Source organism: Gopherus flavomarginatus, chromosome 8, assembly GCF_025201925.1.
Source record: "Gopherus flavomarginatus isolate rGopFla2 chromosome 8, rGopFla2.mat.asm, whole genome shotgun sequence".
Taxonomy (NCBI): domain Eukaryota; kingdom Metazoa; phylum Chordata; order Testudines; family Testudinidae; genus Gopherus; species Gopherus flavomarginatus.
In genome coordinates this window covers 37,154,882-37,181,627 of record NC_066624.1, presented here as the reverse complement: position 1 = coordinate 37,181,627, position 26,746 = coordinate 37,154,882, and the positions used below count along the sequence as shown (strand labels likewise).

Here is a 26,746-nt window from a genome sequence, read left to right as displayed (position 1 = left end):
CACAGAATACATATTTCCTATATGAGTAAGACTACAAAATATCCAAGATGCGGTTGTAAAGTAAACTAAATCCTGCATTTAGAATCAATGGGAGTTTTGGGTGAGCAGAGGATGGAGGATGTGGCACTAAGGGTGAAATTCAGCCCGGAATCAAGTCAATGGTAGTTTTGTCATTAACTGGAAAGAAACAAAGACTTATTTTCAGTTGATATTTTTATCTCTTTGATCTTCATTATTCCCCTTTAAAATGACTTCCACACAGAAATGATCACCCATTATGGCTTTCTAAAAAGTAAATAAATAGGTTGTTATGAGTTATGTAGACTCTCTCTTTCCTTAGAGATAACTTTAACTTTTTTTGCTTGTTCTCAAATTTGTTTACAGTAGTTATAATATAATACACATATATTATATTTTAATTATTCATTAATAAATACAACATTATTAGTAATGGTGTTACGTTAATGTACACTGGCAAAACAGGAAAAGAAAAAGTGTACTGGATAAAATTAATAACTGAACATAAGTTTTGCAGTCATTTCTTTTTATAAAGTGCCATACTACTCTGAAAAAGGGATGTGTAAAAATGCACCTTTATACTAAATAGATCTGCTTCCTGCACATGGGTACATTTACAGACAGATCTGCTGATTTCAGGAACAAAAGTGCTTTTTATTACTGCTTCTTACCATATTAGCATTTTACAGCCAGTGTTGTCAAGATGGAGTGAGCTGGAGGACTCTATTCCATTTATTACCAACATAATCAAATCAGTTACATCCATGCAAAACAACTGAAGAAAATGTGTTTCCCACAGGTGTCACGGGAGGAGGCAGGAGGATTCATAATTTGAAAAGTGAGATAGCACGAATATAACTGAAGGACAAATCTGAGGCCTGCTGAGTCTTTATTACTAGAAATGATGACTGAGAAGGAAAGACCCCAGCTCAACTTTGTGATCACAGGTGGAGTTTATAGGGGCTGTATTTGAGAGATCTTTTTTCTTGCAAAATGAACACCTTTGATATGTATATCAGTGAGAAAAACATGGAACTCTAAAATAAGATTCTTACAGAATCACTTTTCAGAGAAGAACCACACTTTATACATGAATGAAGGACGTTTTCAGCTCCTCCTGGATTAGTGAAGCTATATAATAGGTTTTCTTCCTACTTTCAGTTCAGTGGGAAAGGTCACTTTTTTTACATTTTTATTCTTGGTAGAGTTTAGAACAGCTTATTTTAGTTCTCTCTTCTCCCAAATGAAAATATAAATATCACAATTTTCTTTTTCCCACCAGAGTCCCCTCGAAAGCCACATGCTTTTGTAGAAGTAACCACTTGGTTTAAAACTTCTGAAGGATAAAAAGACAAATCAATTATAATGTATTTTCCAGAAATTCACTGCTAAGCACTGAAGAGTAAAAAGACATTTTATGTCTAAATATCCAGTAAGTCTGAAGGAAGATTAAATAGTAGGGTTTAAACAAAATAAAAATGGAATTTCCCACTGTAATGTGACTTCTAGGAAATGCAAGAGCAAATATCCAATGAAGTCCTAGATAGTTTCATGGGAGTTACATACACACATCTGGGGACAGATTTTGGCCATATGCTTAACCTTGTTAATCTGAATACAATCTCCAGATCAGATACTTTTCCTCTAGCTACTGTATTATTTGAGGAGAATTACTTACTTCAGGTGCCCAACTTTAAGTTGCCACATTTCAAAATTTTATCATGCGATTTCAGGAAAAATAGATGAATGGATATATCTCATTATACTTGCTGTTGTTCGTGACCAATCTTTATACTGATGTGCTAGTGGTAACTTCCTGTTATAACAGCATTGCATAAATGACTTAGGAAAATGAACAATTTTAAGTGTATTACAAATAATTAAAATGTGCTGTAGTTAAAGTTTTTAAAAAATTAAGCTTATGTACTAAAGTTATGCTTTAAGAGCAGTTTGAATCCACTATACTGAAAATCCTGATAGTTAATGAATTAAAGCTTGTTTTTGGCAATATGGGTCTATATGGACCTGCATTCTACATCTGTGTGGTAAATGGCTAAGTAGTTTTGATAAGTCAAGGCAATTTGACTGTTCCCTGGAGACACAGTGTGATGTTCTGGCCATCTCTTTTCCCTACTGGATTCCCTACTTACATGTTATTTTGAAAAAAATAAATAAATAAAATAAAAACAAACAAAAAAAAAAAAGTCAGACACATCGGTTGGCTGGAATTATAGAATTTAGGACCCAAAGGAGCTTTGGGGGATTCCATTAATCAGAGAGATAAAGCTTATTTTGAAGGTTTCTAGCTTTTAGCCTCCTAAACTGCAATATTTTACCAAAAAGCTTTGTCTCTAGATTTCAGAATGATGCAAACGTTGGCATCACCAGTGACAACCATGCAGGTTTTTTATTTAATAATTTTCAAACATGGACCTACCTGATTTCATGTAATTTTTTGCGCATTTGTTAAATGTGTGGTATTTTTTCTCAGTTTGTTTTTCAAACAGGGAAAATAACATTTTATATGCATACCTAAATAAGAATCACATCCAAATGGATCAGGTTGGAACAGAGGCCTTCAAATCAATAGCTCTCAATGAGAAAATAATGTAATCTGTTTCTAAACTGTGAATTAACCTGTCATTCTGTTATATGATCAAAACACACAGTCTATTATATCAATGAGCACTTGGGGGAAAAAACAAAACAGAAGAGTTTGAAGCAAAAAACAATAATGTTGTATCATTGTTTTGTCAGTCTTTACTTACCAAGAACATAGTTCGGAAGTTGCTTAGATCACCAAAAAATTCCTCTATAGTTGTTGCTTTGGGATCAAAGGTAAAGTACTCTCCCAAATTCTCATATAACTTGGTCATGTTGTTATGCATGTTGGACAACTTTTCATACTGGTCTTGGGCGCTCTTAGTAAAGCTGTAAGTTTGTGTTAAGGAAGATCATGCAAATATAACCATCTCAGTGTTAAAACAAACAACAAAATAGCACAAAAATTAAGATGATATTCTCATTTAATCGATATTGCTCTATAATCTAATCTGATATTTACTGATTTTATTGGGGTGGGAGAGAATTATACGTACTCAGGAACATTTCATCACTGGTTTGCAAACTTCCCCTTGTTATGGCTTCTTGTCTAATGGTGAAGATCTTCCTGCTTAGTTACCTGAAAAAAGTAATACTAGACAGTAATAGAGACAAGATGAAACAATCCTGCCATAATGCAATGACTGCTGAGCCCCATTTTGCTTCTGCAATGTCAGTGTGCTCTCCATGGGCGTATGATTTTATATCCATTTGCACTGAATTGCATCTCATCACCCATAGCCAACTATTGAACTAATCTCTCACTTTGTGGTTTGAGTACATCCTTCTGTGTGTTTATTATAGCTCCAATTTTGACCATTATTGAATTCACACCAAATATCCCCAAAATAAAGACAAAGTAGCAATTTAGGGTGCTGAAACGTGGAGATTTTTCACTTTTTTTTCCTTTTAAAGATTAGTTGGTTTTAAAAAAATATTCTTGACATCCGAGGAGTTCTGGACTAGCAGGAAGCATCAAGCATAACAAGACAAGGGTTACTGCCTAAAGAAAGACTAGATGCTTTACGACTGTGGCAGAAGTGGCTTGCTGGACTATATCTGAGAATCACTACTTGAAATGTGCAACATAAAATATCTAGTGCAAATGGATACTTTAAGTTAACCCTGAAGCTGTCAATAAGACGTTCTCATTAATTTGAAGTCAGAGGTTCAAAAAACAAAACACACACTGTCCTCGGATGTGGTGGAAAACATGAGTGATATAAACAACAAAGAATTAGACATGATATAAAAATTGTCAATCTCTCATTAAAAGCAGATTGGGAATGAAATGGTAGGGACGTTTACAGGACTCAAGAATGCACACTATCCTTCCATTGTTTAAAATGTCACAAGTCTGTTGTATACTGCACATATTTATTACTAACTGAAGAGCGGCTAGAAATCAAGTAGAGATCCACTTGACCTTCACAATAGCTTTCATTAGAAATTTGGTATAATTATCACTTCAAATGAAAGGAAGTCATTTTATATGTAAACACAATATAATCTATTTTCAGAAAACCATATCTGAGAATATGTATTGGTTAACACATGTTATTAAGGGAAGAATTGAGAGAGAGCTTCCCCATTGTTTTCCTCAACGGTTGTTAACAGCTTCAATACACTTCTCTCTTTTGTTGTTTAAGATCAGGAACACTCTACCTTTAAAACTGTTAGCCCATCGTTAAACAAGTTCCTCTGACCCAGAACTTCAGTTGAATAAATTGCTGTGCTGTACATAAAAAAAAACACTCAACCCACAAACTAAAACAATCTGACAGAGAAGTAATCAAGTTGTGACACCCAGGAATAAAGGTAAGGAAATCCAGGCTGAAACTCAATTCTTAACATTTCCATTATACTTAGGTATTGGTGATACCTCAAAAGCCTATGCAATCTTAGAAACCTCATGCAATGCAATACCAAAGTGAAAAGTGCTCTATCAAAAAAAGTTCTAATATTTTGCTTGAATTTTCCTTGTTTGTGACTAAGTGAGGGAATCAAACCCCTCACTTAAATACAGCATTCTAAGAACAACACAGAGAAGTCCATCCAAGAGAGACCACCTCTTTCTAGGCAATGTATATTTCCAAATAATCTCAAACATATCAATTCCGTTTCATCTTTCTTCAAAGACTTCCAATGGCTTTTAAGACTAATTTTACTGTAAATCAGGTCTGGCTCCAGGCACCAGTCCAGCAAGCAGCTGCTTGGGGTGGCCAATGGTGAGGGGCGGCACGTCTGGGTCTTCGGCAGCGGGTCCCTCACTCCCTCTCGGAGCGAAGGACCAACCGTTGAATTGCTGCCGAAGACTGAAGCGGCAGTGGTAGAGCTGCAGATTGGGATCACAACTTTTTTCTTTTTTTTTCCTCCTTTTTTTTTCTTTTTGCTGCTTGGGGTGACAAAAAGCATGGAGCCAGCTCTGCTGTAAATCATATGCAAATATTTTTTGGAATGAGGGGAAATGAGCAAGTAAGATTTATTCCATATAAAACTTGCTGGTACATCGAAGATATGTTTTCCTGCTGGATGTACATTACTGCTACAACTTAATGAGTGAGACACTCTAAGGTTTGAAATAAGAACTGTGTTTATTGATAAACTGTGTGTCCAACTTGGAGCACCCTTTTGGTCTAATCCTGGCATTTTCTACATTTTTAAACTTAATACTGAGTGTTATGCAGTATATTAATTGTTACAGAAGAAAAGAATTCCACAGATGTACAAACAAAAACATAACCTCTTTTCCTATCTTTGACAAGATACTTTAGAGGTATAAGTAGTATGTCAAAATGCTAGAATGCCAAACAAACAAAAAATAAAATCACTATTATCTGCAAACAAAGCAAAGCAAAAAAAAAAAAGAAGAGGAAAACTGGTTAGATTACAAGGTGGATGAGACATACCCACAAAGTTTGCTTACAACAGAAATCTGGGCATAAAAAACACTACAATGAAGAAGCAATTGGGCTATTTATGGTGAGTTTTTCGCTACTAGTACTTATGTTCCACTGTGCCCTGCCTATACACTCTACGTATAATTCTTATCAGGAAAAAACGATAAGACAACTTAAACTACACAAGATTTTCTTTACAAGGTCTTGAAATGTTCAGGTTGCTCTTTGTGTTTTATGGAGTGCTAAATAATGTTTTTTCCTGCTAGTTTCTAACATCCATTGACATAAAAAAATATAAATCAGTAAGATGAGGGGAAAAGGTGCATCTTAATGTAGTATAAGCTAATCACATTTTTAAAATAGTAAAGAATTCCATGCTAACCCTAAACTAGAGGTTGTGAGCTTTTTTAGGTACATATATATCAGCAATGTCTACTGCTTTCCAATTCAGTTGTTCACAATTTACCTACAGTGGAGCTTGGACTGCTACAAACTCACATTTTACATAAGACTGATTTGGAGTAGCTCTGTCTCCACTAAAAATTAGGATATACACAAACGAATGAGAGGTTGGCATTGACAATGCATTGGGCCTAGCACATCTGTGGGCAGCAATGGCACATTCCTGGATAGAGGGTTTCACACAGACTAGAGAATTTCTTATTAAAGTCTGAATTACCTTTGCTGGTACACACATCAGTGGCTGTGAGCCACTGTCCTGAACAACCTACTCAGCAAATTTCTCTTGGGGAAAAAAAAAAATATTAGCCTACAGAATTCTACAAGTTCCTTCTATCCTCCTCTTAACAAAATAAGCTGTGTGAGGACTGTGGGAATGGAATTCTTCTTCCTCCAATCCAGTGGGTAGGAAAAGGGACACTTCTGCAGCCACTACTATAGCCCTTGGGCTTCAGTAACAGCCATGGTCCATGGAACTGCCCACTATGAAGTTTGACTCTTTGCACAAGGCTCTGCTGAGTTCCTATTCATGGCCTTTTCTCTATCTGCCTACCCAGAACTGTGCAGTTGAACTACAACACTCACTCTATGTTTTGGCCGTTGTGTTGCTGTAATGGAATTTCAAGGGCATATTTTTACCATGAGATAACTCATCATCTTACAGAAAATAAAGCAACATATTAAAGATGTGAGGAACTACGAAGTTACATACACTGTTATATTCCCTCAAAAATTAGTGCTATATTATCAACAAGCATAAATCACCCCAAAATACTTAAAGCCAACAACAATTATCACCAAAAAAGTGAACTTGCATGCATCATTTGAAGAATAAGAAACTGAGATGCAAAATCTGAAACTACAAAGCTATTAAAATGATAGATAACAGTATTATAACAGTATTTATAACTCAACAAACTCCTTTTCCTAATACAGCCTTGAGTTTAAAACCTGATTCCACTGAAGTCAATGGAAGTTTTGCCATTGATGTCAGTGTACTGCCTTTTCTTTACTGTTAAGATTATATGTTTTGAAGATGATTGCTCAAGCAACAAATGAAGGGAATTTTATTTGCCAGTGTCTCTGTTTGTCTCTACCACAAATTCTTTTGGGTGGTGCCCTGTTCCACTCTATGTCACTTTCCCATGGTAGAACACTGACTAAGGTTAAGCACCTCCTTTCTAGATGTGTGCATGAGCACTAAGAATAGTTTTCGTGTAGCAAGACAGCGATGGAAACCTGAGTTATTGCTCAGCTGAAGAGGACTGTTGTAGGTTTTATATACTGTCTCCTTAAGCGCAAGGATGACAAGTAACGACAACCAGTCATCTATTTTGTCTGGCTCCAGTAAGGTTTAGGATGTTAAACACACCTACCTACAGCTGCAATGTCATGTTTAGTATCATGTCAGATAAGAGGCATATCTGGCTACCTCTTTAAACATCTGGGCTAAGGACTTCTACTGTCCTAAGCAAACTGTAAAATGACTACTTCCATGAATGTTTTGGGTCTATGAAGTGGTTTTTTTTCCCCACAAAAGCTTATGCTCAAATAAGTCTGTTAGTCTTTAAGATGCCACAGGACTCTTCGTTGTTTTTATGGATACAGACTAACACAGCTACATCTCTGATGAATGTTTTGCTATCTTTGCTGTGGTCTTTGCTTAATTTTCAGCCTTGATTTTGCTAGGTTTCTAGACAAATTCCACATGTTCCACAGAAACATGATTTCTATTTTCGGGCATGTGGGGAAAAGAGGGTATTTGTTTCATTAGCTGTTTCATTCCTTAGGCTAGAAAATACTCCACCAAGCTAATAACACAACTGTATCTGATCACCAGCTATGTAACATTCCATACAGGATCCACAGTAAAGCTTTGAGATTTTTATTTTATTAGGTCACAGATAAAGTGTTTAGTACCTGCATTTTATATACCCTTCAGTCTACTTCCTTTTCTTATTTTAATTTTAATATTACTGCAGATGGCAACTGCTTTTAAATCAGAGTTTGAGAAATTTCTGAGTACCAAATTAGAATGTTTGAAGTGGTATTATTTTAGTCTAGAATAATAACAACAACAACAATAAAAGAGAGGATTTAAAAAGCCATCTGTTTCCTTCTAATTTTCAACTACAGTTAACCTTCAGACAGAACATTAAAAAAAAAAAAGGTTCAGTAACTGAAATGAAAAAAAATGAATTTTATTAGATAAAATAGTATTACACATTGCATGACTTCTCACCAAATAACTTTAAAGTAACCTCAAATATAAGCATTCAGTTAAACAAGTCATATAAGAAGAATGTTCTCTCTCTCAAAGCACTAAGAGATAGGGAAGTGGAACGTCCATTAACAGATTATTCAGCTAATTAGGACCTTTCACTTTAAAATGTCATGTGTCTGCTACATTAGTGTTTTCCCTTTCGAGAAACTGCTCATTTTTAAATCAGTTGAGCTGCCATATTAAAACTGCTGTCTGATTCTCTTGTTACTATGACATGGAAGACCAACATGCAGGCAAATAAGTAAGTGTTTAGACGCAGAAAGATATATAAGTAAGGCTACATTTATGTCACAGAGATCATGGAAGTCAGGGAATCCATGACTTCCAGAGACCTCCAACATTCTCTGCTTCAGCTCCAGGGGCTGCAGGACTCTGGAGCTGGCAGCCAGCAGGACCCTGGCAGGATTCCAGTGACAGGTGACATTAGTAACAGGGGGCCCCTGCAAGGTTCCAGCGACATGTGACAGACTCCTGAGGGGGTCCTTCTCAGGGTTCCAGTGAGGAGCAACAGCCTTGTGTGGAGGGAGGGGGACAACTCGAGTAAGCGGCTGAGGGTGTCCCGTTTTCTCTTTGGGAAATATGGTTACCTTGCAGCTCCCAGCTGCCATGGGAAGAGAGGTGAAAAGAAATGTTCAGTCATTTCGTCAACGAGCTTCATACCCGGAAACCTACAAAATGACTCTCATTTGCTGGTATTTTACCAAAGTCCTGAAGAAGCTCACCAAATTAAGCAACTGGTGGATATACATGCCACACTATTGTATACTGTCAAGCATACAATAATAATTATCACCCAGGGAGCACAAGGTGTGATTGTGAATCGCTATATGCCTGTGGTGGGAAAATCACCTCTGCTACCTTGGGGTCTATTGGTTTCTTTCACATAACACATAAATCAGAAATGGGGATAGGGAAGTCAAGTTCAAAGAACAAAAATTGCAGGTCCAGCTTTGAGGGGGGGTTTACTTCAAGTTCAAGAACATGGTCCTAGTTTTCTAAATCTCTCTGCAATTTGGGTCTGAGCTGCCACATGTTCAGTAACCCTGACATTGCATATTTGAAGGAATGACAGGGATAATCAAAGCAAATAAAAGATTGGCAAGAGCTGGAGACAGAGGTTTCACAGTAGCCTGTCCATGTTCACAGAACTCCTTCCTGAAGATATCAGGAATCTCACCAATTTCAAACCTAAACGTAAGACCTATTTATAATGCCCTAGCAATAAAACACACAAAAATCTGGTAATTTGCCTCTCCACCACAGATTAGAGGTGGGGTAGAAAGAACAATCAAAATTGTGGTCACATTGGCTGGGAGTGTGAAGTGTGCAATGAACAGAGATCAGAGTACTAACATCTTTCCTTCTCCCTCTGACCAGCCAATGCAACTGGACAAGGGGGAAAAGAAGCCCGGAGGTCCCTGAAGAACCCACCCCTGTGATAACAATTAAAAAAAAAGTTACTCTGATAGCTCCTCACAGCTACTTGTTATAGGAGACTCTGAAATAAAAGAATGAAGCTAGAGACAAATTCCATTGGGAGATTTTCCTTTTCACACTTGGTTTTTTGAAGTTTGTGGTTACAAGAAGATAAAAATAAGTGCATTTTAACAGAGGTGGGCAGGAGGAATTATACTACAGATGACTATGCAATTCCCAGTGAAAAGAAGGCACCACTGAGGAGGTAAACTGAGGTCTGTGGGGAAGTATGGGGCAAGACAGCGTACTCCTAAAATATCTGCTGTGGCAAGCTTCTTGCTCTACTGCCTGGAGAACGAAGAATCAAAGCGCGAACTGGAGTAAATAAACTGACACTGAGATGAAGTAAGCAACAGTCAGTGTGGGATTCCAAAGCAGCACTGGCAAAAATAAAGAATTCTGATTTTTTTATCTACTATTTTCCCATTCATTATGTTCAGAATGTACTTGCTGTTTGAAGGATTGTCACTGTACAGAACACACTTTGGAATTGTCATAGGAAGACATGGAACCATTATTAAATATGGAAAATAGTATTTTTTGTTATAAATCTTCAGAGGGTTTCTTGTGAATTTGTGCAAATCTGCTTTTATGGATCCACTAAAGACCTGTACATTTCCAAATATCTGCTTTGTGGTTAATGGAAATAAAGAAAAGAACTCAGTACAGGGACCGGTTGGGCATCATTCCTTCTGCCCCTCCCCTGCCAAGTTAGGAAAGGAAGCATATAAAACAGGTGAAAAATATTAAGCACCCGATTCTGCATTTGGTGGTGTTTTGTCAATTTGATTCATTATCACTGTTTGATGGCAAACAACGCTATACAACTGAATAGTGACTACCACCCTATGCTGGAAAATAAGTGTGTCATTACACTTCAGTTTCCCTACGGAAACTTAATAAAGAAACAGCTTTGAGAGTTGTTGCCGGGTTTGAATAACTGATGACCCATTTGCTATTTCTAAAATATACTTTAAACTCGAATAGTTTAGGAACACAGTGAGGAAATATTTTTTATTCCTGTAGATTGCTAAATCATAATCAGGTAAAGGTCAAGCAAAATATGTCTATGAACTATATAACAATATAATAATGAAGCACCTCACCATTTTCTCCCTTAATGCTAAAGGCAACAAGAGAGAAAATATGCAGGTCAGTATTCATCTGCCTGCCTTTGTCATTTTTATGCAATGATTTCATAGTTTGTAATAGCTAAATGTATTATTCAATTAGGTATTCCATACTCTTAACTGAATGATATCCTCACTGTACCGACAATGGCACCCTCTCTCAGGACATTCAAAATTTCAGATGACGTTTAATTATAGCACATGATCAAAATTTTCATGATAAAGTCTGTTTTTCAAGCTTTCCAATTTGATTGTAGAAGTCTGCTCTGAGCTGAACTAGAAAATATAAAAATGTTTATTGGGGAGCAATTTTTGTATTATACATAAATGTAATGCCTGATTTCCAGAAGTTCTGAGCACCCACATCTCTCATTGACTTCAATAGGAGCTGTGAATGTTTGGCTCTTCTGAAAATCACAATCACAGAAACCAAAAAGGCAAGCTAAAAAAAAATTACTTTTGGATATATTTTGTATTACAAAGGTTTCAGAAGTGTGACAGTGCACAAAGTAGCACATCTGGGACAATGTTCAATTAGAATTTCAGCCTGAACTTGTACTAGCTTTGCTCTGGAGTTTTTATATTCCTCCTTTGCAGCTATTTAAATATTTCTGTGGTTTCACAGGTTTTCTTTTAAATATTTTGCATGACTTTGCTGAATTATTTTTGGATGACTAATATGAGCTACAACATCCAAGCAGAATAATTAACAACAATAAAACAAGCAGAGAGAAAGCCAGAAAAAGAACATATAATGAACTATATAGATTTTAGAGAAGAATGAATATCACTGAAAACTGATTGCTATACAAAGCCCCTTTTGTGCTTCATGTAATTCATTTTAAACACAACTAGCAACGTTTTTACTATTCAAGTGTTAAGACACTTCTCCCCAACCCCCCACAAAAATGTATGGGTCTAATATGTCCACTAAAGGATTACCAAGAACCCATCAACAATATCTGTTGATCATAAAAATCTGAACTCAGCATGGAATTTTCATATTTGATCACATGACAAAGTTAAGCCTCCAAAACTGTAGTGGATTAACCAGTTATGTTGTCTCTAGCTGCAGATAAAATTCTGTTTACAGAAAGTTTTATTCTGCACCATAACAAAGGATCATTTCTAAACTATGACATAACTGCAGTTCCAATATAAATAGTTTTTTCTTGGTTTAAATAGCTTTGCCACTTTGCATATCTTGAAGTTAATATGCCACCTCTGTTTTGTGTCCTGGCTTAAAATGAGTTGTTGATGACAATTTATCCATGCAAGTAATGGCACTACTTTTACACTGTATACACACTATAGAGCAAAATCACTCATGTGCACCATTACAGCTTAATGCACAAAAAAGACCTCACCACTCCAAAATGTTAAAAAGCCCGGTTTGAGCCCTGCTCTCAGAAAGTATGAGGAAAGTACTCTTCACTCAAAGACCAACTGAGAGAATCAGCTCTTTTCCTCAGGGGAAACTCTCAACTATTCATTTTAAAAGAAAGGAGTTACACTCACTGTAGTTCTTCAGCATATGTCCCCCATGGGTGCTCATTCTACTTCAGGTGTGCATGCACTCTATGTGCCTTCAATCAGAGATTTTCATTAGCAGTGTCCATTTGGCCACACATGCGCTGTCAATATGCTTGTTTCCTGTAGTTTCTTCTCCACTGCCGAGTCTCAGAGGAAACTCCAAAGCAGAGGGCAAGGAGGGTAGGTAGTGGAGCACCCATAAGTATTATACAGGGTGAGTTTGAGAGAGTTCACTCACCATGGTGTCGCCTCCTGCTGGCTGTCTTGGGGATCAGCCCTGACAGCCAGTGCACCCTCTTCTGGTGGTGCCTCTCCTGTTGTCGTCTCTGCCTGCAGACTGTGTCACTCCAAAACCACACATTTTTCCTGACTTGGCTCTCCAGCCATGTCATCATCTGTGTTTCCTCCTTCCAGGGATAGGTTTCACTGCCCAGCAAGCCTGGAAGGGGGGTGGGGAGTGGCGTGGCAAGCCTGGGAGGGAGGAGAAGCAGAGCTGAGTGTCGTGCTTGTGGGAGAAGGAGGCGGTGGAGCAGAGGTGAGCTGGGGTGTGGAGCAGTTCCTCTGTGCCCTCTCCCTTACTTTCTGTGGCCCCCTGCCTCAGCTCACCTCTGCTCTGCTTCTCCTCCTCCCATGTACGCCAAACAGCTGATTGGCACAGCAAGCCTGGGATGGGGGTGAAGCGGAGTTGCGGCACACTTGTGGGAGGAGGCAGAGCGGAGCTGAGCTTGGGTTGGTGGCCCCTGGGGAGGGCCGGAGCAAGTAACAGGCAGGCGCAGAGGAACTGCTTGCAGTAACACGAATTCAGATATAATGAGGTAAAGCAGCCCAGTCCCCCAGAGGGCTGCTTTATTGCATTATATCCGAATTCACGTTATATCGGACCACATTATATCGGGGTAGAGTTGTAGTTTGCTGGACCCTGAATGGCTGTTCTCTGTGCTGCCTCGCTAGGCCGCTGCTCCTTTCTGGGGTGTGGCAGGCCCATGAGGCCTCCATTAACTCCTTCCACTCCTGTGTGTGGTGAACACCCATCACAGAGAGTAAATTCTCTTTCTTCTTTAAGTTGTGTCCCCAAGCTGCACTTCAGGTGATTCCCAAGTCATATCCCCATAAGGATGAGGGAGCTTTGGAATCAAATCCAGTATGGAGAAAACTGCTTTGCCAACTGTCACTTCAGATCTAGAGGCATCGACTAGATCATAGTGCTTGGAAAAGCTATGTACAGAGAACCAAGTAGCTGTTCAGCAGATCTCAGAAACTGGGACATTTTTAAGTAGCGCCATAGATGTTGACCTTTCAGAACGAGCTGACACACCAGAAGAAGGCAGAATGCTGGAGGCACTGTAACAAGCAATAATACAACCAGAAATCCATTTCAGTAGCCTTTGGGTAGAAATAGCAGAACCTTTAGATCTGTCCACAAATTAAACAAAGAGAGTAGAGTAACTCCTCGCTTAACGCTGCAGTTAAGGTCCTGGAAAATGCTACTTTAAGTGAACCGATGTTAAGTGAATCCGATTTCCCCATAAGAATTAATGTAAATGTGTGTGTGTGTTAGGTTCCAGGGAAATAGTTTTCACCAGACAAAATACTATATTATATATATATATATACACACACACACACACACACACACATACATATACACAAAGTTTTAAACAAACAATTTAATACTGTACACAGCACAGGTGATTGTGAAGCTTCGTTGAGGTGGTGAAGTTAAAGGGTGGAAGAGGAAGGGATATTTCCCAAGAAATGCCTTACTGCTAAATGATGACTAGCACAACCCTCAAGGGTTGACACGTTGTTAATGTAGCCTCACACTCTACAAGGCATTAGGAATGGAGGGAGGGGAGACCGCATGGCAGAGAGAGATAGACACACATATGGTGTGTGAGAGAGAGAGATGCACATTGCCCCTTTAAGTATGCTGACTCCACTCTAAGAACACTTCCTTTTACTACGCATCCGAAGAAGTGGGCTGTAGCCCACAAAAGCTTATGCTCAAATAAATTTGTTAGTCTCTAAGGTGCCACAAGTACTGTTCTTTTTACCTTTTTAAGTAGACCAGCACGTTGAGACAGCAGCTGCTGCCAGCAAGCTCCCTCTCCCTCAGTCCTGAGCCCTGTAGGGTTCCCTCTCCCACCCCTGCTCTGAGGAGAAGGGGTACAGAAGCGGGGAGGAGGGAGAACATCCTGACATTAGCACCTCTTCCCACCCCCTCCCCCGCACAGAAAGTAGGAGGCTCTGGGGAGCAGCTCCAAGGCAGAGGGCAGGAGCAACACATGGCAGTGAGGGGAGGGACAGCTGAACTGCCTGACAATTGATAGCCTGCTGAGTGGCTACTGCACAGGGAACTTAGGGGAGCAGGGAGCTGATAGGTGGGTTTCCGGTCTACCTGGGTTCCATGCCCCCACCAGCCACATCCAGTGGGTTGCTCTTTCTGCAAGCAGTGGACAAAGCAGGCAGCTGACAAACAACGTTATAAGAGAGCATTGCACAACTTTAAACAAACATGTTCTCTAATTGATAGAACATTACGAAATAACATTAACCAGGACAATTTTAACTGAGGAGTTATTGTAGGAGATTTTTGAAATAATTTAGTCCTATCTAATTGGAATTAGGTGGTTTTGGAAAGAAAACTGGTAGGTAAATTATCTGATTCAGATGCAACTCAAATTACACTTTAGAAAGGAAACTGGGGCGTGGCAGGAAGGAAATCTTGCCGTGGTAGAATATAGTGAAAGGAAGGTCTGCCATTAAGGACCCAATTTCTCAGAATCAGTGGGCTGATATAATAGGCACTAAGAAGGCTTTATTCACAGACAAATTCAGTAAGGAGCAGGTCACCATTGGTTCAAAAAGAGGTTTCATAAGACTTGTAAGAACTGAAGTAAGGTCCCAAACTGGGATCAAAATATTTCCCAATCCTTTCATGAACCTTACAGTTGTAGAGTAAGCAAACAACGAGAACACCTCAATTGTGAAATGAAAAGCTGTTACAGCAGCCAAATGAACCTTGAGATAACTAACGATCTCTTTTTTTTGTTTTTTTTGTTTTAGCTGTAGCAGGTAATCGACAACAAGCAGAAGCAAGGCAGATTAAGGAACTACTTCCTGGAGTCTGCTCAAGTGGCTAAGTCTCCACTTTTGAAATTAAGTATTTCAGACAGAATATTTCCTACTATGAAGAAATATGTGTTGTACCTTTACCAAAACGGACCATTGGGGAGCCATGAGGTGGAGAATTCTCCGATTAGATGCAGCAGCTGACCAGCATCCTAGGAAAAAAGCGGTTGGAAGATTTATCGATGGACAAAATTGCTAGGTGAACTGCGGATAAGAATACCACACCAGCTTCAACCACATCGGGACAATTATGATAACTCTGGCCTTGTCCTTTCTGACTTTGTTAACCATTCTGAGGATCAGAGGTGCTGGGGAAATGTAAAACGGCCTCTTTGTCCAATTGGTTGTTGTGGAGGGTGATTTCTTAGGGTGAACATCTGCCCTGTACCATGAGAGCATCAAGGTGCTCTCCCCATATTAACAGAGATGCATCTGTGGTTATGGTTAACATTGGCATTGGTTGAAGGAAGGGAATTCCTGCAGCTATGTGCTTCCACCAGTTTAGTGAGGGTTTTGCCTATTGAAGAACTGACACCTGTTTGTCTAGGCTGTGTCTCTTCGGCAAGTAAACTGATCTGAGTCATTCCTGGAAATTGCGAAGGCATAATCTCACATGTTCTGTGAAAAAAGTGCAAGATGTCAAGTGACCTAGAAGTTGAAGACTATTTCTGACTGAAGGCTCCCTTGAATAGTTCTGACAAGGTTTGACTGTGTTATGAATCTGTCCATGGGAAGGAAGGCCCTGCATGCTAAGGAATCCATACAAATTGTACATTCTGTAGGGGAGTTTGTATGGATTTTCCCACATTCAACTGACAATCTAAGTCCAAGAGCAGAAAATAGTGTCTTCTGTATGGTGGTCAACACCTCTTGGTACAACTTACCTGAACAACCAATCGTCGAGGTATGGGATACTCTGATTAACTGACGATGCAGACAGGCAGCCATTACTGATAGAACCTTTCAGAATGATCTCGGAGCTGATGGTAGTTCAAATGGGAGTACCTGGTACTGAAAATGATCCTTGCCTATGACAAAACAAAAGGAACCTTCTGTGCGACAGGTGTACATGGAAGAATGAGTCTTGCAGGTCGAGAGCTGAAAAGCATTCCCTGAATTTAGAGAAGGAATTATAGATGTCAGTCCCCATCCATCCTGAACTTTTAAGACCACACATTTTTGTTTAGGAGTCTTAAATGTAAGACTTGTCTCCACCAATGGTTTTTCTTTGGCACAAGGAAGTCATAGACGTCCTGTCCCTTGTGCTGAGAGGAGACTGGCGCTATCACTCTGATACAAAGCAGGGAGTTCATTTCCTGTTTCAATAAGAGCTCAAGAAAGGGGTACCTGGAGAGGGCCAAGGAAGAGGAATGAGGAGAAGAGAGGGAGGTAAAATAAAAGGGGTAGCCCACTGATATTACTTTCAGCACCCACTTGTTCGAGGTGATACACTCCCATGCTTATCAGAAATTGAAGAGTCAGACTCCAAATTGGGGGAAGCAGGCAAACAATTGCAGCTGACAGATTAAGGAGAGGGAGTGAGCTGAACCCTCAACCATCTCATCAAAAATGCTGCTTCAAAGATGAAGTTGGCTGCGAAATTGTATCAGGTGGCTTAGAATCTCTCTATCTGGAGCCTATGTCTCTTTCTTGGAGGTTCCATTGGTCTCTGAAACCCAAAGAATTGCATCGGGTGGGATTTTGGAGCCATTTGCAATCTACTGAATTTTCTTTTGCTCCCAGGAGTGTAGATGACCAATGAATAAATGACCCTGAAATCTTTAAGAGAATGTAATGATTTGGTATTCTAGGCAAAAAACTTCAATCCATCAAATGGGAGATCCTCTACTGTATTCTGGTCCTCTCTGTGGAATCCTGACAACCAGAGCCAGGATGCCCTGTGCATCATCACTGCTGTGGAGATGGAATGGGCTGCAATATCTGCAGCTTCCAAAGGCTCCTGGCCAGTAACTGTCCTGCAGCAATGGTACCCTGACATTGTTCCCTTTGGTCTGAAGGAAAGAGTTCAATAAAAGAACCAAATTTTACATAATTTGTAAAGTTATATTTGGCTACCAGTGCCTGGTAATTTGTGATGTGGAATTATAAGGTTGCAGATGAGAGACTTTTTTCACTAGAAGATCCAGATGCTTCTGATCTCTGTTGCACAGAATTGAATTACATCAATATTATTTTTGCCCCATTCACTCTTTGAATCAACTACCAGACAGTTGGGTGTAGTGTGGGAAAATAGGAACTCAGAGTTCTTGATGGGAACATAATACTTTTTATCATCTGTCTTACACATAGGTATTAGTGTGTCTGGGGTTTGCCAAATCATTTTTGCATGTTCCAGCAGAGACTCACTGATAGGAAGGTGTAGCAGAGTGAAGAATATCAAACAGTTCATGTAATGATTCTTCTGCCTCCACGAGAGGTATCTACAGGGAGTCTGCCACCCATTTAATAAGGTCTTGAAATTGCCAAATATCACTGGTGATAGACAGAGGAGAAGGCATTACTGCGTCATCTAGTGATGAGGACAAGATGGTGGCCCGATGGGCAGCTTATTTGTCTGTCCTAGCCTCTTGATCCTCAAATGTATCCTCCACTTGAGTGGTGTACCAGGAAGGAGAACCCTGAGTCTCCCTATCATCTCAATGGGAGAGGGTCAGGGTCCTGGAGAACAGTTGGTGATAAGCTGCCCGGGGGTCCCAATGTGGTTATTGAGAACCATATGGGGAAAACGGTGCCATCCAGGGTTGTTCTCACCAAGAATGATGAGCTCCTCAGAAATCCTCCCAGTCTTTTCAAGAAAGGGAGTTTGTAAGTGAGTACATAGGAGAATCCTGGACAAAGATTGATGATACTGAAGGGAGGTCTCCATTACTGACCTCTTCTTCCTCTAACGGGGTAGCTATGACCGAAAAGTGAGGTGAATCAGATGGTACTGGAGATGTATAAGGGGGCTGAGACTTAGTGGTTCTCAGGACAGAGAGATGCTGGGTATTTGCAAGCAGTGGAGACTGACTCAGCAGTCTCCGATAAGTCCTTCGGATACCTAAAGTCTTGAAGTACTGCGCGGAGATGTGGCACCTAGTGGAGTTATATGGTATGACAGACAGAATGGTATGCCTGTCAATGCGGGACAGAACGAGGGTTTTGAGTACTTCGCAGAAGGCACTGACTTAGATGGAGGCTTAGTCTGACATGGTACCAAAGAACCCTATAGGGGTTCCAGGAGAGGGGCTAAGTCAGACCATAGTGGTCTTCTGTGTTTGCTCTGACCATCTCTGCTAGAAAGTACCACAGCCTTTTCAGAGCCATGCTTACTCCTAGAAGAGCTATAGGATTTTCCCACCTGACTCTGGTACCAGAGGAGCGCTTTGCTTTCGCAGTACCATTCCTCAAGGTTGAAGTCTCTGAAGTTGTTCACTTGCTCAGAGAGCAAGGTCCTTTTGAGATGGAGCTCCTCCTCTTAGGACCTCTCTACAGGTAAGGCAGTGTTTGAACTGTGCATGTGCCTCTTAGGAAGGACCTCCTGGGAGGAAATAAAATAGTCTTCCAAATAACTAACACACTCACTAACTAAAAACTCAAATAAACTTAAGCTAGACCAAAGTCAGCAAGTATCAGAGGCACATGAAATGCACATACATGAAGCTGCATCTCTGACTAAGTTGGAAGAGAAAGAACTGAAGGTGGATCACCCATGCAGCCTGAAATAACCTCGGTAAGGGGCACCAAGTTATTAACAGTGCATGCTAGGGCTGAACAGACACTGCTAATGAAAATCTCCATTTGAAAGTGCATCAAAGGTAGAGAATTGATAGGGACACTTGAAAAAGTACACTCAGCTCTCTCTTCTAAAAGATTTACCAACAGTACAGAACATAGTAAGGACTAGCCAGTACTAGAGATTGTAACAAAGGCCTTACATTTAACTTCTGTGGAACAAACCTCAGCACATACTTAAAAATCAAGCACACACGTAAACCATATGAAATGTCATTATTTTACCCATCCTGTTCAAAAATGTATTTTAATGGTCAAAAATGTAGACGAACCCTTACAGAGGCAGCCACTAGAACAGAAGTCCTGGCATCTGTTGGGGTATCCATTATAAGCATGCATTGTAAATTAACTGTAAAAACTAACTCCAACTGCAGCACTATATACAATGTTTCAGCTCTCACACATTCTTAAACTGCATGCACATCCTATTATGTGGGGTTTTCCCTGTCTTTTAAAAAAAGAAGCAAAGAGAACTCATTTAAAAATAACTTTTCATAATAAAAGATCCTGTTTTATTTCTAAAGTAAGCTATTGTGTAAGCTCTGGAATATAATAGGAGGAGAATGATGACATGACATTGCGGTGAAGGGAGAGGGAGGAGAGTGTTTTTTAAATAAAATGTATTTAGTTAATGTTTGAGAAAGGTGCTAGATTCACATCTTTATTTACATACCACAGGTTTAGCTTGGGTAGCAACAAGCTTCCTCACACATCCATCTAACAACAAGGACAAGGAACAAGACATGTCACTTGATCAACCAATGTGTCTCTACTTTATTTTGGAGGACAATTTTCTAAGGATGTGTAGGTAATTAAGTCTCTATGCCATCTGATCCTTGGCCTCTTTGATGAGACTTTCAATAGCATAGCAATTAAGGGTTTGAAAACATGTTGACATACAAATGGTCAAATTCCAATATTTTTGTTATATATCTATTTGTATTATCATAATCCCGTTAGTCATTACCATCCATTGAATGGGATCTATTTTTTAAACGTTATCATAAAATTCAAATATATGTAATGACCTACTGGGTCCACCAACTTTGTTAATGAGTAACCACTTAGTGAAAACAGTGGATGAATTTGTTTTCATCTCAGTTCCATAGTTGTTTAAGATGCATAACCATTTTTCTTTAAATTTCTTCAGGTACACACCTAACTATGGTCTTAACTAAGTGGTGTGTATTTGCAGGTCTTAAAAAAGGGACATACACAACACAAAATAGCTATGTGAAAGACAAGTACCAGAGGGGTAGCCATGTTAGTCTGGATCTCTAAAAAGCAACAAAGAGTCCTGTGGCACCTTACAGACTAACAGATGCATTGGAGCATAGGCTTGCGTGGGTGAATACCCACTTTGTCAGACGCTTGTGGTGGACAGACAGCTCATCAAGGTTACTATAATGCAGAAATGGAAAGAACCTATGTAGATTACATTTCAAACAATTTTTGTCATATCTACTTTTTATGGCTATTCTAAAATCCCAGTTAAAAGAGACATTATTACTCTAATCATCAGACTCTAACCATTAAAAATCAGTGTTATATGTTTAAACAAAGAGCTCAAACACATTACGGAAGAGATACATTTTAGGATACAAATGTTCCTTATTTTCACTGGGCTAAAATGTTGTGCATTAAAATTTCTAAAGGAACTATATTTCATAATACCCAATTCTTCTCAAATGCCTTAAATCTATTGTAATGAAACAACCTACACTTGATTCCTTTTCTGTTAAAGAATCTGAATTAATCTAGGATGCAAATGAATGAAGAGGAAAGAAGTTTGAGCTTAGGAAAAAGAACAGTCTTGCTGCTGTGAAGCTGACTTTAATTACAGATGCTGATTGTGGGAAACATTTGTGCTCTTAGGCACAAGCAAAGAATGCAATGCATACTCACTGAACAGTAAAAATCTCCTGAATGTAAATCCACTAACTGTAGAAAGTATTTGTATATCTGCACATTGATTAACAATACTGCACATAAATGGTCAGCAATCAGATACCTGGAAAGCTCATGAGGAAGGATCAATATCCTTGTCAATCATAAAACAAATATGTTTATAAACATAGTATGAAAAATATTTGTTCAACAGGAGGAATAAACCACGCATTCCTGACTAGATGGCCTGAATATTACCAAATCCTACTTAATTAGTGCAGAACAGCACTGAAAAATGTTAAGACAGAAGAGAGAAACTTAACAGTGGTGTTCTAGGAGCATATGGGTAGTGTATATATGTATTCAGATACAGACATGCACACATACACCACAGTTACCAACTTTCACATGGTAAATAAGCACCCTGACTTTCACAATAAGTCAAAAATCAAGCTAATCCCATTTCAAAACAAGGCAAAAACAAGCCAGTCCCTAAGAACTCCTATGCTCTATGTGACTAGATCCTCCAGCATGCAGTCTGGAACTGTGGTGAGCCTGCTGTGCATCCCAACTCTCTTCTCTGCTTACCCCTGCTTGCCCCCCATTCCTGGTAGCTAATTAAAAAAAAAAAGCAACAAGCTACAAGCCAAACAAGCAACAAGCTAAACAAGCAAAAAAAACTAGCCAACAAGCAACTCATAAGCCAATAAAGCCAAAAACAAACCCAATTTCTGACTTTTTTTCGTGGGTTTGGCATGTTTGAATACACACTTGCAGATGTCATATGATCTTCTTCACCATACATTACAGTGTGTGGGAAAAAGAGAAAGGTGGCTATGCACCATGCAGCCCCCAGGGGACGAACACTGGCAACCTATGTTGGTTTATATTGGGCGTGAATCAACTAGAAAAGACATCTATTCCTTTGCTCTGCCCTATGTCACACGCACGTCACAGAATAGTACATAACATGATAAACTGCCCATACACGGATCCTGATTGTTTCAGCATGAATTCTGCTGCTGTAACAAGACTAATAGAACAATATTGCCAGTATTGTGGGGTAGGAGTTCAAGGTGTATGTCTACGCTGCAGTTGGGAGTGAGGCTTCCAGCCCAGGCAGACAGACTTGCATTAGAAGGGCTTGCTCTAGAGTGCTAAACTCAGCTGTGTGGATGCTGCAGTCTGCTGGAAGCTCATGTAGGCACCAGAGCTCAGACCCTCCCCTTATCCCACACATTCCCCTGGGTCCGAGCTCAGGTGGCTAGTCTGAGCCTCCATTGGTGACAACATCCACACAGCTATTTTTGGCACACTAGTGTGAATCCTGATAGCTGCTGGGTTTGAGTCAAATTCTACGACAGATGAAACAAACTTCAGTAGTGAGCCTTGATTTTCCACTCTGCCTAAGGGAGAAGTGGAGAGAGGTTCTCTCTGGAAGCCTTGTTTTCATAAATACTGCACTCTCATCAGTAAGGCACCACAGCTCCCTTTAGTGAGTCAGACTCCCAAAGGGATTCAGGAATTCCCTCTCAACTTAACAGAGTATGCAAGGAACTCCCTTGGTCCTAGTTTTCCCTTTTCCCAATATCTAGGTTGCTGCCACTCCACATTATTAGGAGAACTGGACCAGGTAAGTATTAGAACTCAGTGGGACTGTACTCCTTACCATAAACAGATTGATGGCCACATCGTATTTACAGCAAATTTCCCCCCAAAAAAGTGTGAAAGGGAATGATTTGGACTATTGTGATGTTATCTAATTAGAATATGACCATACAAATCATTGTTGCTACCACTGTTATGTAATTGCAACAAATCTTATACAAAGTGAGTCAAGAAAAGTGTCGATAGAAAGGGTTAAGTGGCACACAGGCTAAATGACCCAGAGTCAATCTTTAGACACGTTAGAAAAGTATGTGAATGGTAATTAGGGCCATTCCATGTTAGATAGGCTAGAACTTTGAAATGCAAAACCTCTACTGTTAGAGAATCAGAGGTGATACTAATTGTATGTGTTTTTTATATCTTGTTAGATGTTAGCCATGTAAACAGACAGTTCCTGTCTATCACTATAGCAATGGATTCAGAGATCAAAAGGGAATATTAACATTTAGATCAATCTTGGGTCAAATAGTGTCATTGTCCATAAGTCTCGTTAACGTTTGTGATAAACTGCTTTATGGATAAATTACCTTATGCTAATCACCAGTAATGCTTAGGAAATAGGTCTACATCAAAGTCTCCACGATGGCCTATTGTTCGCCTAAGGATTCCGAGCTGTCAAAAAAAGGCTTGGAAAGGTATAAAACCACCTTGGGTCCTGATCCTTTTAATCTCAGATCTGCTTGATGCTTCATGAAGGGTAGGCTTAAGTCATAAGACTGAGATCTCCAGTTCTATCTGGATCACTCTGAGTAAGAACACTGGACTACAACCTATGGACTAATTCTGAAAGAACTCTTTGCCAATACAAAGCTCACCATCTTTACTATGAATCTGATCTCAGAATTCTACTCATGTCTGTATGTATACTGATCTTTTAACCAACACTCATTCTCTTTCCTTTTTTAATAAATTTTAGTTTAGTTGATAAGAATTGGCTATAAGCATGTAGTTGGGTAAGATCTGGAATGTTCATTAACTTGGGAGATAAAATGTCCGATCCTTTGGAATTGGGAGAACTTTCTTATATGATGAATAAGATAATCTTTGACTTGGATGTCTGGGTGGAGCCCTGAGGCTGGGTTGTTTGAAGAGAATTGTGTTATTGGCTTCTGAGTAACCAGTAAGGTATTATTGAAGCTGTTTTGTGCTGGTTTGGTAAATCTAAATACTGGAATATCCACCAGCTTTGGGGATTGCCTTTCCCATTTTTTGCAGTTCACCCTAATTTAGTAACCTCAGTGCAGCTCCCCGGAATCCCCGTCACAACCATACACTTAATAATGCAGTACGTTGAATCTCCTTGCAAATGTATGTGCACATGCACACACAAGTCTGCCCCATTTTTTCACTAATTCATTATAAAAACTAACATCAATTATAACTGGTATTAGGTTGATTAAAAAAATACTCCTTTGGAAAAAAATGTAATCTTTCAGCAGCTTGTAAGATTTCATATATATATATATATATAAAAACAAATCAAGTCTTTTTTTAAATACTGCTGTGTATCAGAACCACTTTCGTTTCTAACAAAAGAAAATAATCAGCTACAACAACATTGCTCTGGAAAAAAAATCTGAACAGTAGCAGTTAAAGTAAGAACAAACTTCATTTTAGAAAAAAAACAAGCCCTATTATCTATACATTTGCATTCCTTCTATTGGAAGAACTTTTTCTGTTTATCTATATTCTTTTTGCTCTTCTTACATTGTAAATTGTGAAAATAATATTGTGTTTAGAGATTGACTTGGGTGGCCATGTTTTCCTAAAACAGAGTCTTTGTTTTTCCCCTTTCCAAGTAATTCTAAATCCAAGAATCATAGAATATATCAGGATTGGAAGGAATCTCAGGAGGTTATCTGGTCCAACTGCCTGCTCAAAGCAGGACCAATCTCCAGACAGATTTTTGTCCCATATCCTTAAATGGCCCTCTCAAGGATTGAACTCACAATGCTGGGTTTAGCAGCTCAATACTCAAACCACTGAGCCATCCCCCCCTTGATAAAGGAAACTTTATCAAAATTTTTATCATGCAATATTTTATATTTTTCAAGTCTGCTCTGCTCACTGGTGAATGATAAGTTTTTTTTAAATTAAAATGAATCTTGGCCTGTTTCTCAGACTATCAGATGAATTTTATTTGATATTTTACTGTGTAGAGGCTTCTGGCTGGGCTGCAATTCACTGTGCACTCCCATGTGGGTTTTGACTGTGCCAGTGGCTGCATTACAGAATGCTTTGAAAGCCATTCTGCAAAGCTGGCTCGTTTACCAGTTGTATGTTCCCATGCATATTTTGACAATTCTGGTGACTGGTTTACTGTTTCCTTCTATATACAGCATGGCGATATTGTCTGTTCTTGTATGAACACTGGAGGTGGGTCTGTCAATTTTCCTACAACATATGGTGTTGGGCAATATTGTCGGCCTGCTTACACTGCTCCTCAAGTGTCCCTTGTTCTTATAATGATGATCTTATCTTTGATGATAATTTGAACAAAGACTGGCTGCTCACACCTTGTTTACAAAGAAATACACCCTGAAGATGTTCACCATACTATTTAGTGTGTGCACATGTACCCTACCAAAGTAGCAAACAATTCATACTTTGTCTCAGTGTAACTTCACCTTCCCCAGAAGCCCTGAATGGATGTCCATAACATTTTTTCTGCCCCATCATAGCTCAGTCTGTATGCGGCTTTTTCAAAGATATACCAACACAAATATAACTGTCCCGTTTTCATTAGCTTCTTGGGGATCTTAATTCACAGAGTGTATATGATCACCAAAAACAAATATGGGACAAAACCAAATGGGAAAACAGGGAAATTTGTCTTGTTCACAAGAAACTGTAAACAGGTTCCAACATATCATCCATCAGCTGGGCAGTGAAAATAAAATTAATCATCAGCTTGGGGTTTAGTTTTATTGACAAATAAATTAGCAACATAGAGCTCTGCTCGATCCTTCAACCCAGTCTTGCCTAATGGTGGGATACCTCTCTCAGGACTGATCACCACCTCCTCTCTAGATACCCACTTCTACCTCTCTTATATCTGGGTAAGATAATGAGAAACCTGACCTGGTGAGTTGGCCTAATCCAGTTAGCCCTTTCCTCAAAAGGATTAACACCTGCAAAGAGGGTGGGATACTTCAGGCAAACACTCCCAGCCTGTTAGAGTAATAATTGTTTAACAATTTTATTATTACATTCATTTTTTCAGACAAAGATGAATGGTGTAATTTATGTACTTCTGGCATTCTGCAGCCTGACATTAGCATAAGTGCTTTCTAAAATGTCACTGATGCAGTATTTTGATCCAAACAAGCTGGACAGTATAATTCCAGGATATATGGCATAGATCTTAACAAGAGACATCAGATGTGGCTAGTAAGGAATCACATGAAAATTCCACCTGGATGCATGACAAACAACAAAAGCCCACACCCACAAATTGCAATAAGATCATCAACTTAAACATTTTTTTTTAAACCAAGGGGCTGGTCTCTGAAAGGATTTTAAATAAGATTTCTAAGAAATACAACATGCCTGATTCAATATTTTCCAAAAAGAGCTCTCTTCACTGTGTTTTCTTGGCTAGCAACCTTTGTTGATAATATTGTTATGCCTCTTTGCAATGCTATTCAAAATTCTCTTGAAGAGCAATTCTACATCTCAAAGGTAACAGTCCATAAAGTGATGCCATGGCAAGAAGAAAGACAGACACCACTTTAAAGTAACTGCAAATAAAGTCACTGCATTTCTTAACAGTATTTTAAAGCTATGGAGGAAAATTATTCCTCCTTCATTATTTACCTTCTGTCTAATGGGTTATCATATGATTGGCCATCATCAACCAGAGA

At 39.1% G+C, this 26,746-nt stretch overlaps 1 protein-coding gene across 8 annotated transcripts in view; it reads right to left on the bottom strand.

Moving 5' to 3' along the window:
* Positions 1-26,746, bottom strand: part of DIAPH2 (diaphanous related formin 2) — an 879,031-nt gene that overhangs the window by 226,517 nt on the left and 625,768 nt on the right. For all 8 annotated transcript variants that reach the window (XM_050965017.1, XM_050965016.1, XM_050965012.1 and 5 more), the window contains one exon: positions 2,787-2,952. In XM_050965017.1, the coding sequence (XP_050820974.1) occupies positions 2,787-2,952 (166 nt within the window). The remainder of the gene's footprint in view (positions 1-2,786; positions 2,953-26,746) is intronic.